The sequence below is a fragment of the Stomoxys calcitrans genome, chromosome 1, assembly GCF_963082655.1.
Source record: "Stomoxys calcitrans chromosome 1, idStoCalc2.1, whole genome shotgun sequence".
In the NCBI taxonomy this organism is placed as follows: Eukaryota; Metazoa; Arthropoda; class Insecta; order Diptera; family Muscidae; genus Stomoxys; species Stomoxys calcitrans.
Window position 1 is genome coordinate 92768124 of NC_081552.1, and position 16138 is coordinate 92784261.

A 16138-nucleotide genomic window follows, 5' to 3' on the forward strand; every position below is an offset into this window, starting at 1 on the left:
TTATTTTAAAAATGTGATTGGCACTTCGCCACTCTGCAAACACTATGTCAGCAGCTATTTGATAACGCATATAAAATAGAGATGATGGATTTGAATGGACATTTAATTGGCTAAATATAATGAAACATTTTTTCGGGAAGTATATTTTTTTTTTTTCACCGCAAAAAATAACAACATTTGTAATTACAAACCAAAAAGCGTTATGTTATTTTGTTACTTTTGCATGTTTCATCCAATTAGTTGGCCAAATTGAATGGAAGGGCAAGCATTTTTTCGCAACTTACAAAAACTCACAAAAAATAAACACCACTATAAATCAAATACATTTCGGAAATTTCGTTTTTATTTGAACATTCCATTTAGATTCACACGTTTCTAAAAAATTGTATGCATGTGTTCATTTTTTCTCCGCCTAGTGATGACCATGGCGGCCAGGACGTCCATGATGGAGGAAATCATGCAAAGTATGTTTGCCGAAAGCCAAAGACTGACCTTTGCTGTAGCGTTCACGAATTTTTTGGCATCTGTGATTGTTAATCTGCGATTCCTTGGGGCAACCCGAGACCATTTCTCCGAACAAGCAATGCTGTAATTCCATGGGAGCACGACTGCATTTGTTGGCAGGCTTAAGATCCATCTCCTTAAGTTTGGCCAAACATTTATCCACATAACCTTCGAGAACTTCATGTTGAATTTCTGTATCCTTGGCGAGTTGCTTGTTGTAGTTGGCAATGATAACATCACGTTTTATATCACCATTCTCATCGAGCATTTCCAAAGTCTTAGCCACACACTCACTTTCGCAAATGATTAATTCCTTGATTTTGTCCATATGCTCACAATTGAAGGGATCAAAGTTTTCAACATCGGCTGAAAGTGAAAATAGTGAAAGAAAGAGGTTAGTTTCTTCGAAGGGACTCAAAATTTAAACCCTAACCAGCAAATTCGAAAGCATATTAATTGAGCTGTATATATGGAAGTTTGGAGGGCACCGTAACGCAGTGGTTAGCACGTCCGCAAATGACGATAAAAGCCTTTGTTCGAATCCTGGCGAGAACATCAGAAGAAATGTTTCAGCGGTGGTTATTCCTTCCTAATGCTGGCGACATTTGTGAGTTACTTTGTCGTGAGTTACCTGTCTCATTGCGGCACGCAGTTCGAACTCGGCTATTAAAAGGAGACCCCTTCTCATTGAGATTAAAACTTGAATCGGGCAGCACTCATTGATATGTGGCCCTGTTCCTGAATGGAATGTTCGTGGGCAAATTTGAATTAAAATATATGGAAGCTTTGTCTAAATCGGGTCAGATTTCGATTTTGTAAAATTTGGAACAATGGATAAAAGATAAAAAATATATGTATTTGGGATATCTAATCTGGACTACGAAAACTTGCATACCTATTAGTTTAATTACCAAGATCTGGTGCTTCAACTACAAAATGTGATACAATATTTGACTGTCAGAGGACTTGGGCACGATACTTTGAATTATCCTAGCATAAAGGACATTGACGACAATGTCAACAGGATTACGACTGCAATAGTTGGATTTTTCGAAGCTAATTAAGCTGATTGTCCTCTTCGAAAAACGAAATCAGCCCAAGAAAACCCTTGACGACCGGAGAGATTATGCACAAGGTTGTGCATAAAATAGAAAAATCCCTCGATGCCAAGACGAACACATTGGCGTCGCTTTTAACAATGTGCGGACCAACATACTTATAAAACTCGATAAACCATATGCTGGAACAAGTGTATAAATTGTGGGTCCAATGAAATAATTAAAAGGGAAAAAGGATGCTGACTGGAGAAGGATTTGAACCCGTCTATTAAGCAAACGATGTTAGTATATTTCTAAGGGGAATCAGCTATGCAGAAGGGCCGAAAGGGCCGAAAGGGTCTTACAGATTACATACGACTGCGTGAAATTATCTCTTTAAGTATTTTTAATTCTATCAATATTTAAAAAAACGATTTTTTTGACTAAATCAAAAGTAAACTTAATATAACAAATTTTAAATACTTTTTATACCCACCACTATAGGATGGGGGTATAATAATGTAGTCATTCCGTTTGAAACACCTCGAAATATTGATCTAGGACCCCATAAAGTTTACTCTTGAGCCCCGAAAGCCTCAATTTTCACCCGATTTGGATGAAATTTTGCACATAGGGCTTTGTTATGACTTAGAAACAAGTGTATCAAGTAAGGTTTAAATCGGTCAAGAACCTAATATAGCTCCCATATAAACCGATCTCCAGATTTGACTTCTTGAGCCCTTGGAAGCCGCAATCTTTGTCCGAAATTTTGCACATAGTGTTCTGCTACGACTTCCAATAGCTGTGCCAAGTACGGCCCAATTTAGTCAAGAACATGACAGCTCCCACATAAACAGATCTCCCGATATGGCTTCTTGAGCCCTTACAAGCCGCGATTTTTATCCGATTTGGCTGAAATTTCGCATATAGTGTTCTATTATGACTTTCAAAAACTGAGCCAAGTGCGGTCCAAATCGGTCTATAACCAGATATAGCTCCCATATGTTATCAGGAGATTCGTCCCGGCTGAACTTAGCACGCTTTTACTTGTTTTATGGCTTCCAAGCCTTTAATCAACAAAAATCATTGTTTTTAAAATAAAAGCAGAAAAACGATGCGTATGCATGTTCATTAGTCGCTGTCTCAACAATGACTGAAACAAAGAGCATAAGAATCCATGTGACTAGCCATCAACATTACCGTTAGGGGCTTGACATCTCTGTTCTATGGTCTCTTCTTCCACGGCATCCTCAGCATGATTTTCGATTCAGTCCGTCAGCACGATTCCCGATAAAACAATGACCTATCATGACGGAATACCATTCCGCCACTTCTTTAATTGCAAAGATCTCCACTTGATACACACTGCAGTGGTCGGCTAACCTACACGATATGACCAGTCCAAGTTCTTCAGAGTACACCCCAAAGTCCACCTAGTCGTTCTATTACCAGGGATATTGTAGTTCCTATGAATTCTATCAGGACTAGTGGCACAGTACTTTATATCATAAAGCGACTCAGACAGTGCGTAATTTCTACTGCCTGTGATATCGGGCATCGCATCAAGGATAACGCAGTGCCTGTTGGCGCCGCATGACCAACAGTGGTTATAGCAATTTATCTAGCCACAATGTCTAGAGGCACTACACTGAAAAAAATAAAAATCGGTTTCAATCACGAAATTAATTGATCCAATTACGTTTTTAATTGAAATTGCTTCAATCACGAAAATGATAATATCAATCAAAGTTTTTGAGAGAGATAATTGAAAAAATTAAAAAAAATTGCATATATAATTAAAATAATGATTGAAAATTTTTGAAATTGGTAATAAATTTTTTAATTGATCCAATAAAAAAAAATTATCGAAATATCCAATTAATTTTTTAAGTGAATCAATTAAAAATTTATTTGAAAATATGCAAATGTTATCATAATTTTTTTGCGAAGAGCGCGCTGTAAATAGTGCAAAATGGTTCACATATGTAAGCCTTCTGGAACACGAATTTGAGGTTTATATTTTGGTCCATGATCACTCCTTAGAAAAGAAAGACCTCCAGTTTTTTTCCAAAAATTAAACGTTAAATATTGTTTGACCAGTTATGACGAAAAATGACGATTTTGTTCGCGTCATTCGCAAAAAATTTTAATTCCATTTGGTATCAATACAATACCAGACAAAAGAGGCTATTAAGAATTGACGGCGTCACATTTATTTTCTTGCCATGGCGCCAGAACTGTTGTTGATCTTTGTAATCAAAATATTTTCGCCATTATAACATATTTGTTAAACAAATAAATAATAAAAAGTTTTTGATGCAATTTGAATGAGTAAAACCAGTTTAAATACTCGAAAGCGATGAAAATCGAAATTGTACAAATTCTAAGCACATTCTACATCAACAACATGATATTCCATTGTGTGGAAAACGATGCTGTGTTGGTGTATCCGTATAAAAACCACTAATGGGAATCGATGGTAAATAATTGAGGTAGGTCACGGTGTAACATTAAAATTAAAATTAAAATTATTTTCAATGTTTTTTATACCCTCCACCATAGGATGGGGGGTATACTAATTTCGTCATTCTGTTTGTAACTACTCGAAATATTCGTCTGAGACCCCATTAAGTATATATATTCTTGATCGTCGCGACATTTTATGTCCATCTAGCCATGTCCGTCCGTATGTCCGCCGGTCCGTCTGTCTGTCGAAAGCACGCTAACTTCCGAAGGAATAAAGCTAGCCGCTTGAAATTTTACACAAATACTTCTTATTAGTGTAGGTCGGTTGGTATTGTAAATGGGCCATATCGGTCCATAACGTGATATAGCTGACATATAAACCGATCTTGGGTCTTGACTTCTTGAGCGTCTAGAGTGCGCAATTCTTATCCGATTGATATGAAATTTCGCACGATCTTGGGTCTTGACTTCTTGAGCCTGTAGAGGGCGCAATTCTTATCCGATTTTAATGAATTTTTGCAAGAAGTATTTTGTTATGATATCCAACAACTGTGCCAAGTATGGTTCAAATCGGTGAATAACCTGATATATGAGGACTTGACTTCTTGAGCTTCTAGAGGGCGCAATTCTTTTCCGATTTGGCTGAAATTTTGCATGACGTATTTTATTTTTACTTTCAACAACTGTGTCAAATTAGGTTTAAATCGGTTCATAACCTGATATAGCTGCCATATAAACCGATCTGGCATCTTGACTTCTTGAGCCTCTAGAGGTCGCAATTATTATCCGATTTGCCTGAAATTTTGTACGACGGATCCTCTCTTGACCATCAACATATGTTTTTATTATTGTCTGAATCGGTCTATAGCCCGATGCAGCTCCCATATAAATCGATCTCTCTATTTTACTTCTTGAACCCCCAAAGGGCGCAATTCTTATTCGAATTGGCTGACATTTTACTCAGGTCTCCAACATATAATTTAATTGTGGTCCAAACCGGACCATATCTTGATATCGCTCTAATAGCAGAGCAAATATTTTCTTATATCCTTTTTTGCCTAAAAAGACATGCCGGGAAAAGAACTCGACAAATGCAATCCATAGTGGAGGGTATATAAGATTCGGCCCGGCCGAACTTAGCACGCTTTTACTTGTTTTTGGTTCATTAGGGGGTGGAATAATCAAAACCCAATAAGAGATTGGTATTGAAACCAATTCCAGTTCTGTAATAAGGCTAGTACCAAGCGGCACTAATTTTATTTTCCATCATTATTTTCCATGGCTTTACGCGTATGGTACTGAAAGGAGCACATTTAGTATCAACTTTTCTCTGGGTGTATGTTTTAATTAGATCGATGCTAAAGAAATAGTTATGTCATCATTATGCATATTCTGATCCATAACAAAATTAGAACTGCGTCTAGAAAAGGTAGTTTAAAAACTGTTGTGTTTTTGAAAGCATTTAATTTAAATCAATGAAAACAGGTATTTTCCCTGTAAAAAATCAGCGAACGAATCGAGTGAAAAAAAGCTAGTGTTCTACGCCGTAATAGTTAAATTGAAAAATATAAAATTTTCAATCACATTTTATACATAAAATTTGTTAAGATTCAATTGATAAATTATTAAATCAATCTATTTATGATTTGAAAATGACAAAAATTTCAATCACGATCGTAATTGAAAAGGTTCAGATTCAATTAAAAAATTGATTGAATCAATTAATAGCATTATGGGTCTGACAACAGCAGTATACACCCAGTGCATGACACGTGGTTTAAACACCCAACCCCGCGGTTTAAACCCCCAATAGCAATAACCACGTCATCAGCATATACATATATTTTGTTAATGCCTCAATTCCAATGTAGAGGAGATAGAACTTAAGGCGTTCCTTTGCTGACCAATCTTTTTAGATCCACAGATCCCAAGCCTGTCGTAATGCATCTTTTAGTAAGTAAGTAACTTTCTAACGGTAGCGTTGATGCATGGAAAATCCAGCTTCTTTATAATTGACGTCGGTTGAAAGCACCTTGAATATCAAGAAATGCAAATGCTAATTTTGCCCATGCACATTCCACTAAGGAACAGGGGCAAACATATCAATGAGTGCAGTCCGATTCTAATTTAAGCTCAGTAATAAGGCGCCTCCTTTTTATAGCCGAGTCCGATCGGCGTGCTGCAATGCGACACCGCAATTAGAGAAGTTTTACATGGCATAGTACCTCACAAATGTTGCCGTCATTAAGAGGAGAAAACCACCGGTAAAAATTTTTTTCGGATGGTCTCGCCAGGATTCGAACCCAGGCGTTCAGCATCATAGGAAGACATGCTCACCTCTGCGCTATGGTGGCCTCAAGAAATGCAACTATTGTATATTCCTTGACAGCGAGAGAACCCTCTTTGTAGCCGGCTAGGTCGTGAAGGGTGTTTCAGTGGACTTGCCTTTACTAAATGCATGCTGCTGCCGATACAGGCTATCTCCATGGATATTTGCCCTATGAAATGTTTCTTTCAACCTTTCAAGAGTCTTCAGTATAAAGGATGACAGACTAATAGGACTAAAATCTTTCGCCTCCGTGTGGTAAGGTTTTCCTGCTTTTGGAATGTGAATGACCTTTTTGTCCCTCCACCCCACAGTTATTCAGGACATGCTGATACAAGCAAAGTATGCCCTCTTAGCCAAGGAGCCAGTCCATCGGACACAGCTTGTAGTTAAACATCATGATACATCATCAGGGCCTGGCGACTTAAAGGAGTCGAAATTTTTCATCGCCCAAAGGATTTTCGATTCAAACACAATTTCCCAAATAACCTCCGACGAATCCATACCAGTGACAACCACTTCTGGTACTACGTTGTCAGATTGAGAGTTTCCCGGGAAATGTATATCAACAAGTAGTTCTAGTGTTACCTCACTAGACATTGTCCATACATTTTCTGACTTCTAAATGTATCCCACCGTAATATGTCTTGAAGATAGGATCTTCCTAAGCCTAGAGACCTCATGTGTATCCTCCACGGAGCTGCAAAATTCTACCAAGGATTTGTTCTGAGCATTTCTCAGCTCGCTCTTGTGTTTTCTTAGCTCAGCCTTTTAGAAGTCCCATGCCCTTGTGGCTTTCGCCACATTTAAGAGATAGTTGATAATTATTGCCTTTATAAAAAAATAAATTGGTTCCAAATCTTTCAATAATGCATAGATAATAATTTTTTCTAAATGTTTTTTCCTTTGAAATAATTAACATGTAAAAGAGTGCTAAGTTCGGCCGGGGCGAATCTTGGGAACTCACCACCATGGACTCTGCAAAAAATGTATACAAAATAAATTTTGTTGAAGGGCATAATTCTATTCTAGATACTAATTTTCTGTCAAACCAGCTAGGAACCGAACAAAGATGATCGAGAGACCGCTTTACATGGGAGCTATATCAGGTTATAGACTGATTTAAACCGTATTTGACACAGTTGTTAGAAGTCGTGACAGAACACCGCATGCAAAATTCTGCTAAGTCGGACAAAAATTGCGGCATCCAGTGGCTCAAGAAGTCTAATCGGGAGATTGGTTTATATGGGAGGTATATTAGGTTATAGACCGATTTAGACCGAGAATTATATGAATTATTGGTAGATTTTACATTTATCTAAATAAGAATGATAAAAAACATCTCTCAAAAACAAAAACTACGCTCTACGTAACACTAATTAAATCTGTAATAAATATAAGTACTTGTTGTATCCTTCGAAAAATATTTGGACTTATCTCGAGATTATATTTGGAATATAAAGTAAGAACTCTTGGCGCCTTCATTGGCTAAGCAAGTTATGACAATGTTCCAGCCCGAAACACATCTCATAGTTTAACGGACATAGAAGAACAAAACTTCATAGGGGAGAAATGCATCTCGATCAGGGAAGAAATGCATCTCGAAAATTAGTTTTAGAAATTGGTAAGAAGTGTGGATCACAAAAGAAAATGGGAAAATCTACAAAATGTTTTCATGGATCATAGATTCCGTTTTGGTCATATACGTAAATAAATACTCTTGCAGTATAACCCAATGCATGATGTGCGGAAAATATATTGCTTTTTCGCCTGCCCCAAGCAGACAGGCTTCCCGAGGATTTGTTATATTTCTCAACAAAAATAATAATTAAATAGATAAAAATGTTTTAAGCTGTGATTGAATCCCTCACCCATAATGTCGACAATTTTGGCTTTTTCAGAAGTTTTTTCCACTTAAATCAGATGACATTACCCATTTGTAATAGGTTTGGAGATTTCTAAATCTTTATCATATACCATTACTCATGAACGAACGAACATAGATATGGGAACTCCAATATATCTAAAACTGAACCAATTTCAAAATCCGTACACAAAGTAGAAGTCATAGAAGAAGATAAAATTTTGCGAAAATCGGCTGATAAATGCGCTGACAAGGCTCTAAAATTGAATGTCGGCAGATAAATAGCAACAATATCTAAATCAATTTCGACCAAACTCCGTACACGTAGTAGAAGTCGTAGAAAAAAACATTGCGCAAAATTTTAAGAAGATCGGTTGATAAAAGTTTCAGCTAGGCTCAAAAATTGGAAATCGGGGGATACATACATACATGTATATTTGAGTTATATCTTAATCTGAACCTTTCTATGAAATTTACTAGTTATGGCTAGAGTCATAAGAGAATTCTTCATGCCGAATTGCGTCAAATCGGTTACCAAATGACCACACTATTGTAACATGAGTCCAAAATTGGACGAACATATATGCATATGGGAGTTATATCAGTTTCAATAGACTTCGTCTCTAAGCCAAAAAAAAAATGTCTGTGCCATATTTAAAGTCGACCGAATTAAAATTGCTACATATACTTTTTATACGAATTTACATGGACAAACAGGCGGACGAAAAATAGCTAAATCGAATCAGAAAGTGATCCGTATACTTATCAATCGGCCTTTCTATATCTCTTCCTTCTCTAAGTTCTAAATTTCAACAAATCAAATTAAGTCAAAAATGTTACTTTTATGAGCTCAAAAAATCTAATTGGGAGGTCGGTACATTTGTATTTTAAATATAAGAGTATCAAAATAGTGCTCATCTTCTAACATAATCTGCCTTCAGTAAAAAAAGTGTCTGTGGTAAGTTTCAGCTCTATATCTCTATCTCTATTTTTAAAGACTGTGGCGTGATTGCAACGGACAGACTTGTACCCGTGGCTAGATCCTCTTGGAATTTGATGACGATCAAGAAATTTACATTTCCATGTGTTAGGCTGAGTATTCTGTTCAGCTTTTCAGGCGGAATGCTGTCAAACTCCATATAAAAAACATCGACGAAACGCTGGAGGAAAATAGGTGAAAAGGTAGTGCTCTGTTAATAGTGAGGAAAATGGCAAAAAGAAATTTTAGTGGCAACGCTGGACATCATTGTCGGCATCATGTTTGTTTAATTGGTTTCAATTGTTCGGTTTTTTCTTTTTGCGAAAAAATAATAAAACTATAAGTGCAGATAAGAAAAACGTCTTTTGGTATGAAAATAAAATCAATACATAACTGTCAAATTCCACTCGCTGAACAATTAAAGATTTCCGCGACTATTCCGAAAACAGAATAGAATACCAACCCTTACGTACAGAATGACAGAATGTATATACCCCTTTTCTTCGATGTTTGTAAAAAATACTTATTGCTTTGGCATAGGAGGAGCCAAAAAAACCACGCCGATTTCAAAGCTTATGACCAGCTTTCGCCTGTCACCGATTGATGCAAGACACTATGCCTAAGTTGAACAAACTTTTGGGCATGAAACGAACTAAGATATACTTGAAAAGCACAGAATTCCTAGCATAGATCTCATGAGGGGTTTATTGATATTATATATTCTGACGAGTTAAATCCAACGCTCCCTTTTTAGCATAACATGTACAAAAGTATTAAGTCGACCCGCAGAAAAAGGATACCTGATTTTGCACATCACTTGTAAAGAAAATAAAGCTTATAACCCTAATAAATTTTCCAACCAGTTTTTCCTATATGCACGATTTTTTTTTTTTTTTTTGACACATGATAAAAATCGTTGTATTCTTTTGTTAAAAATCGCTATTCTTTTCTCTTCCTTTTATAAAAATTTTCAAATTACTTTCCATGTTTTTTTAACAAAAACTTTTATTTACTTACGGTTATTGGCTCTCAATTTAACGGCACACTGCTTCTTGGTCTCACGAATCATGCTGAAATAATTGGGATCGTGTTTGTTGACTTCGCAGCAAGTCAAATCCTTTTTATAATCATGAAAACGACCACCACCACAAGGGAATTTGTCATCCAGATCATCATCAGCTTTAGTATCCTTATCCAATTCACTTACATCGCGACGACGACGAGTCAGCATATTTGAGTTCAAATATTCATATTCATCGAAGAGGTATTGATCTTTATAAAAAGTCATATAAGGATTCAAATTAAAAAATTCATAGTTAAGTCTTCATTCCTTTTTTTATAAATATTTTAAACTTACTAAAATATGTATCCGAAAAATCATAAGCACTAACGACTACAAAAGCCAAACACAGAATTGGCAACAATTTAAACATATTAAAAAATATCTTTACTTGTTATCCCTTAGAATACCGGCAAACGAATGCTGAAATATGAAGCAAAACTTTTCAGTTTTATAGAGTTTTTGAAGCTTTATGATTTGTTGTTGTGTTTCCGTCATTGTGGTGATCGATTCTTAAATTTTAACCGGTTAATGAGATAAATTTCTTTCGTCGATGTTTAAACCCAGAAAAAAAAATTAGTGAAAATTAGTCATCCATCATCACTAATCTGATGGGAGTTACATCCAAATATGATCTGATTTTTACCAATATCAGTAGTATTCGATTTCAAAAACAGTGCCTTTGCTAAATTTGAAAATAATTGAATGAAAATTTTGATCTCTACTTTGTACACAAATACCGTGGACCGACAGACGAACATAGGTAAATCGATTCAGAAAGTAACTCCTAGTCGATCTGTGTACTTATAGGTCTATTTCTCTTCCTTCTGGGTGTTACAAACAAATTGACTATGTGGTGTTAAAATATAATGTTAAAGACTAAAAGTTAGTGATGAAAAGATTATATCATATAAGCAAGTAAAATTACATTAAGTTCGGCCCATCCGTATCTATACGTATACATATACAGCGGTCAAAAAAAGTATTCATCATTAGCAAAATTGATAATAAATTCACTTATTTTGGGTAATTGAAGAAAATTTAAAGTAAACAAATAATGCAGTTTTATGCAATAGTTTATTTTTCGTAATATGTTTTAAAATAAATTCAAAAAATAAATTTAATTAGCGCAAAAAATGCAATTTTATATAATAACACCAAAAACAGAACAAAAAAAGTATTCATCATTGATGTGCTATCATCAAAGTCAAATTCAAATATTATTTGGGAATCCCCCTTTTCTGATTTATTTAGTAAATGATTGCTTTGCCCTTGACAGCAAATATTTAATTTCATTGAAAATATAGTTTTTGTCAAAATGGGTCGTAAGCAAAACGAGGTTTCTGATGAGGTAAAAGTTTTGATAATAAAACACCACAGGAATGGTTTAACTCAAAAAACTATCAGTGAAATATTAAATAGACCACGATCTACTATACAATCCATCATCAGAAAGTGGACAGAAACGAAAACTGTTGACAATAAACCAAGATCTGGTCGACCAAAAGCACTTTCGGTTGGAGATGTGCGTTGGCTAGTGCGGCAAGTTCAGAAAACTCCGAAGACAAATGCGACCATTCTTCGTAAAAACACTATGGAATATTTAGGGAAGGAAGTTACTACACAAACAATTCGAAATACACTCAAAAGGCATAGTTACAGAGGAAGAACTGCACGTAAGAAGCCCTTTATAAATAAAATAAACCGAGTGAAATGGCTAAACTTCGCAAAAATGTATGTAAAACAGCCCGAATCATTTTGGAAAACAGTCATTTTTGCAGACGAGAGCAAGTTTAATCTTTTTGGGTGCGATGGAAAGGTCATAGTGTACAGAAAACCAAATACAGAGCTTGAAGAACGAAACACAGTTGCTACTGTAAAACATGGTGGAGGTGGTTTAATGGTTTGGGGGTGTATGGCGGCTTCAGGAGCGGGAAATCTTGAAATTATTAATGGAGTAATGGATCATAAGTATTACATTGACATTTTAAAGAGGAATTTAAAAGATAGTGCTGTAAAACTTGGGCTTGGTAATAACTTTCAATATTATCAAGATAATGACCCCAAACATTCTGCTTTAAATACCAAGATGTGGATGCTGTATTACTGCCCCAAAGTCATTAAAACTCCTCCTCAAAGTCCCGACTTGAACCCAATTGAACATCTTTGGGAACATCTCGAACGCAAATTGAGAACGCGCAATTTTTCGAGCCAGAGTCAAATGCAACAGGTGATAATGGAGGAATGGACTAATATAGACCAAAATATAACCGCTAAATTAGTCCAATCGATGTCAAACCGTTTAAAAGAAGTTATAAGACGCGGTGGTCGAATAACAAAGTATTAATTTTTTTAAATTATGTTATTTATTTTTTTGTTTTTTTGCAATGATGAATACTTTTTTTGTTTAATTTTTTGTGTTCAGCTGTAAAATGGCCCTTTTTGTTCCAATAAATACTATTTTTTTCTTTAAAAACAATGAAATTGTGTACATATATATCACACAAGCACTACTGCATCATTAGTTTAATATGTTTTTATTCCAATTGTCTTTTGTAGACTTATTAAAAAAAAACATTGAATGATGAATACTTTTTTTGACCGCTGTATACTCTCCACCATGAAAAGCATATATTGAGTTCCATGAACGAGTTTTTATTTATATAAACAGATATAGTATATTTAGAGATTGTAAAAAGAAGTGCAAATATAATTTTTGTGTCCTCTTCTGTGGTACAGAATAACAACTTTGTGTATTTGTTTTCAATGCAAGAAACTAAAACTATTTATGGGCGAAAGACTTTCAATCACAATATCGGTCTATACTTCAAAATGGTCGGATCTAAACCGTACTCTGTGCGGATGTCGAAGGACCAAACACAGTTCAAATTTCAGGAAAGTCGGGCAATACAGGTGGCTTTTATGTGCCTTGGATTGGTGGCTATATTAAGATTAGCTGACCCAGGCCCGCTCCGCTGCGCCTTCTTTTACTTTATATGGAACAAAAGTTTCCTTGGAATATTTATTTTTGACAATTAAAGAGCTTTAAGTGAAATATCATGCTACGAAAATAGTATATGTATGTCGCTTGACTAACAGTTTAACAATATAAATGCCTTTATCTCAATCCCATATGATCTTTATTGGTCTACGAATTAAAGTTTGGATGTAAATATTCTTAAAATACTTTATTTCAGCCCGATATTCTCATGATATCTGATTTCGGAGTGTTTTCGTTGGTGAGGTGGTCCCCCAGACAATTGGCCCTGAAAAAATATCAGCATCGTGCTCTTCTCTCAAATACCATTTATTTAAACCCCATATTGCCATTAGTTTAGGGGAGTTTACACGATGAGGCTTCCCCAAACACATGGCCCTAAAATCGGTTATCAAATTCGTTTTCTAATCTCAAATACCTTCATTTGACCCACATATTGGTATGGTCGAAAAATTTTTACAGTTTGGGGGGTGTTTTGAGGAAGGCGTGATGCCCTAAATACATGGTCCTAAATTTGGATATCAAATTCATATTCTACTCCCAAATACCTTTATTTGAGCCTCATATTGCGATGGTCACTAAAAAATTGCTGTTTGTGGGGTATTTTGAGAAAGGGGTAGACCCCCAGAAAATTGGTCCCGAAGGTGGGTTTCAATTCTTGCTATACTGCCTAATACCTTCCATTTAAGCTCCACATTGACATGGTCGCTAAATATACCCAATTTAGGGGTGTTTTGGGGATTGGGGTGTTCCCTCAAACACTATGCCCGGAAAATATATCAGCAACGTGCTCTATTCTCATATATCTATATATCATTTATTTGAAACCCACATTGCCGTTGGCCTCAAAATTGAATATCAAATTCGGTTTCTAATCTCATTTAGACTCCTTATTGCAAAAGTCAGCTAATATGTCCGGTTTGGGGTATTAGCCCTAAAAACCATAAATATTTAGTTCCACTCTCTTTGCGACCCAAATTGTCTTGGTGAGCAAATACGTCCTATTTGGGGGTTGTTATGGTGTCGGGACGTCCCCTAGACAGTTGGTCCCTAATGTTGATATCAGATACGTGGTCTACTCCCAAATACCTTTAATTTGAGCCCCATATTTCCATAGTCGGCAAACATGACCGGCTTGGGGGGTATTTTGGGGGGTGGGTGGCCACTCAGTGAGTTGGCCTTGAAAATATATATCGGATTCGTGTTCTACTCTAAAAAACCCTCTTATTTGAGCCTCATATTGCAATAGCCAGTAAATACTTCCTACTTGGGAGGTGTTATGAGGGTGGGGTGGACCCAAAGACACTTTTTTTCGAATATTGATATCAGATTCGAGTTTTACATCCATAGACCTTTCATTTGAGCCCCATATTGCCATGGCCGTAAATTTGCTCCCTTTGGGGGATGTTTTTTGGGGAGAGGCGGCCCCCCAAACACTTAAGCCCCATATTTCCATGGTCAGTAAATATGTCCGGTTTGGAAGGTGTTTTGGGGAAAGGGTGGACCCCCAGCAACGAGGTCACACATTTGGATATTAGATTCGTATCTTACTCGGAACTACCTTTCATTTGAGTCTCATATTGCCATAGTCGGTAAATATGTCAGATTTTGGGGTGTTTTGAAGGTTGAGGTGGTCCCCCTAGCATTTGGTCCGACAATTGGATATCAGATACGTTTTCTTATCCTAAATAGTTTTCATTTGAGTCCGATATTGTTGTGATTGGTTTAAATATATGTTTGGTAGGTTCTAGGGTGGGGCGGCCCCTCTAGGTACCCCATCCAAAATTTGGATACAAAATACCATTTCCAAATTCGGCGATCAGTTCCCATGGGGATATATTTTAAGTACCAAATTTCAGCCTAATTACACTAAACTTAAGCCTTCTAGGGTCATAAGTAATAATGGACCTATCTGCTGAAATTTTGTTTCAATGTCGGTAGGTATACATACATACATGTCCAACATAAAATTTGCAGAACTTTCAGCAGGGAAGTTCGAGCCACTCAACGCTTACTGGTGCTCAAAATTCACTAGTAAAGACAATGTACCTCTTGAATGCTTCTCCACTATGTATGAAAATCTGCTTTTATAGAAATAAAGGAATAGGAAATGATGGCCACTTTCGCTTTGATGATGGTTTATTACTCTTTAAAGTTCACTTAAAATCGTTACATGTTCTATCGTTTGTAATTTCAAAACACAAAAATATGGCTTCCGTATGGGAGTGAAACTTAGTATGCGAGGGGGAAAAGACCCGCTTGCTCTTAGCACTTCAATAGCTCTTAGCACTTCAATAGCTCTTAGCACTTCATAGTAGTGCCAAAAATACTAGTGTTTTCAACTTAAGAAAAATTTTGTGCTGCGTAAATTTAGTTTTCTAGGGCCGAAGAAATCTAATCGAAGGACCAATTAATATGAGAGCTTTATCCAAATCTGAAACGATATTTATAATACCCAAGCCTATATCAGTAAGAAGTATCTGTGCGGAATTTCAAGTGAATATATTAACTCGACCAAAAGCAAAAGTATGGATGCCTTTATAGGGTCGCAGATCGATATTTCGATAAGATAAGTCAATAGGTATACCCACTACGGATTATATACATGAAAATGTATACTTTATAAGGTCAAAGATCGATATTTAGAAGTTTTACAACTTGTTTTAGTATTAAGTATATCACAATCTTATATTGGCCGGTATAAAAATTAAAAAATACTCCATAAATATTAAACTTTTTCCGTTGTTCAACATTTTAAGCACATTTTTCTTCGGGTTTAACTACAAACTACCACTTGATTTCATACCTTTCCCTAAAAAAATCAAATTTGAATTCACATTCATTCATACAGAACATATTTAAATATGCCAAAAATTACACAGAGTATTCATAAATTGTTATAGG

The 16138-nt window shown here is 35.9% G+C and overlaps 1 protein-coding gene across 1 annotated transcript; it reads right to left on the reverse strand.

Annotated features, from left to right (window-relative positions):
• Positions 1-321: 321 nt before the first annotated feature.
• On the reverse strand, positions 322-10648 carry LOC106094366 (uncharacterized). Its single transcript, XM_013261576.2, has 3 exons — positions 10534-10648; positions 10194-10448; positions 322-870 (listed from the first exon to the last, which is right to left on the reverse strand). Exons 1-3 carry the CDS (start codon positions 10607-10609, stop codon positions 413-415), a joined length of 789 nt encoding a protein of 262 aa, XP_013117030.1. The 5' UTR covers positions 10610-10648; the 3' UTR covers positions 322-412.
• Positions 10649-16138: the final 5490 nt, after the last annotated feature.

What these genes read in the sequence shown, in the direction of transcription:
- LOC106094366 (XM_013261576.2), bottom strand. Translation starts at nt 10,609, where the DNA reads ATGTTTAAATTGTTGCCAATTCTGTGTTTGGCTTTTGTAGTCGTTAGT. An exon ending in TTTTTCGGATACATATTTTA is followed by an intron (nt 10,449 to 10,533) that starts GTAAGTTTAAAA and finishes CTTTTTATAAAG; the next exon opens with ATCAATACCTCTTCGATGAA. An exon ending in TAAATTGAGAGCCAATAACC is followed by an intron (nt 871 to 10,193) that starts GTAAGTAAATAA and finishes TTTCACTTTCAG; the next exon opens with CCGATGTTGAAAACTTTGAT.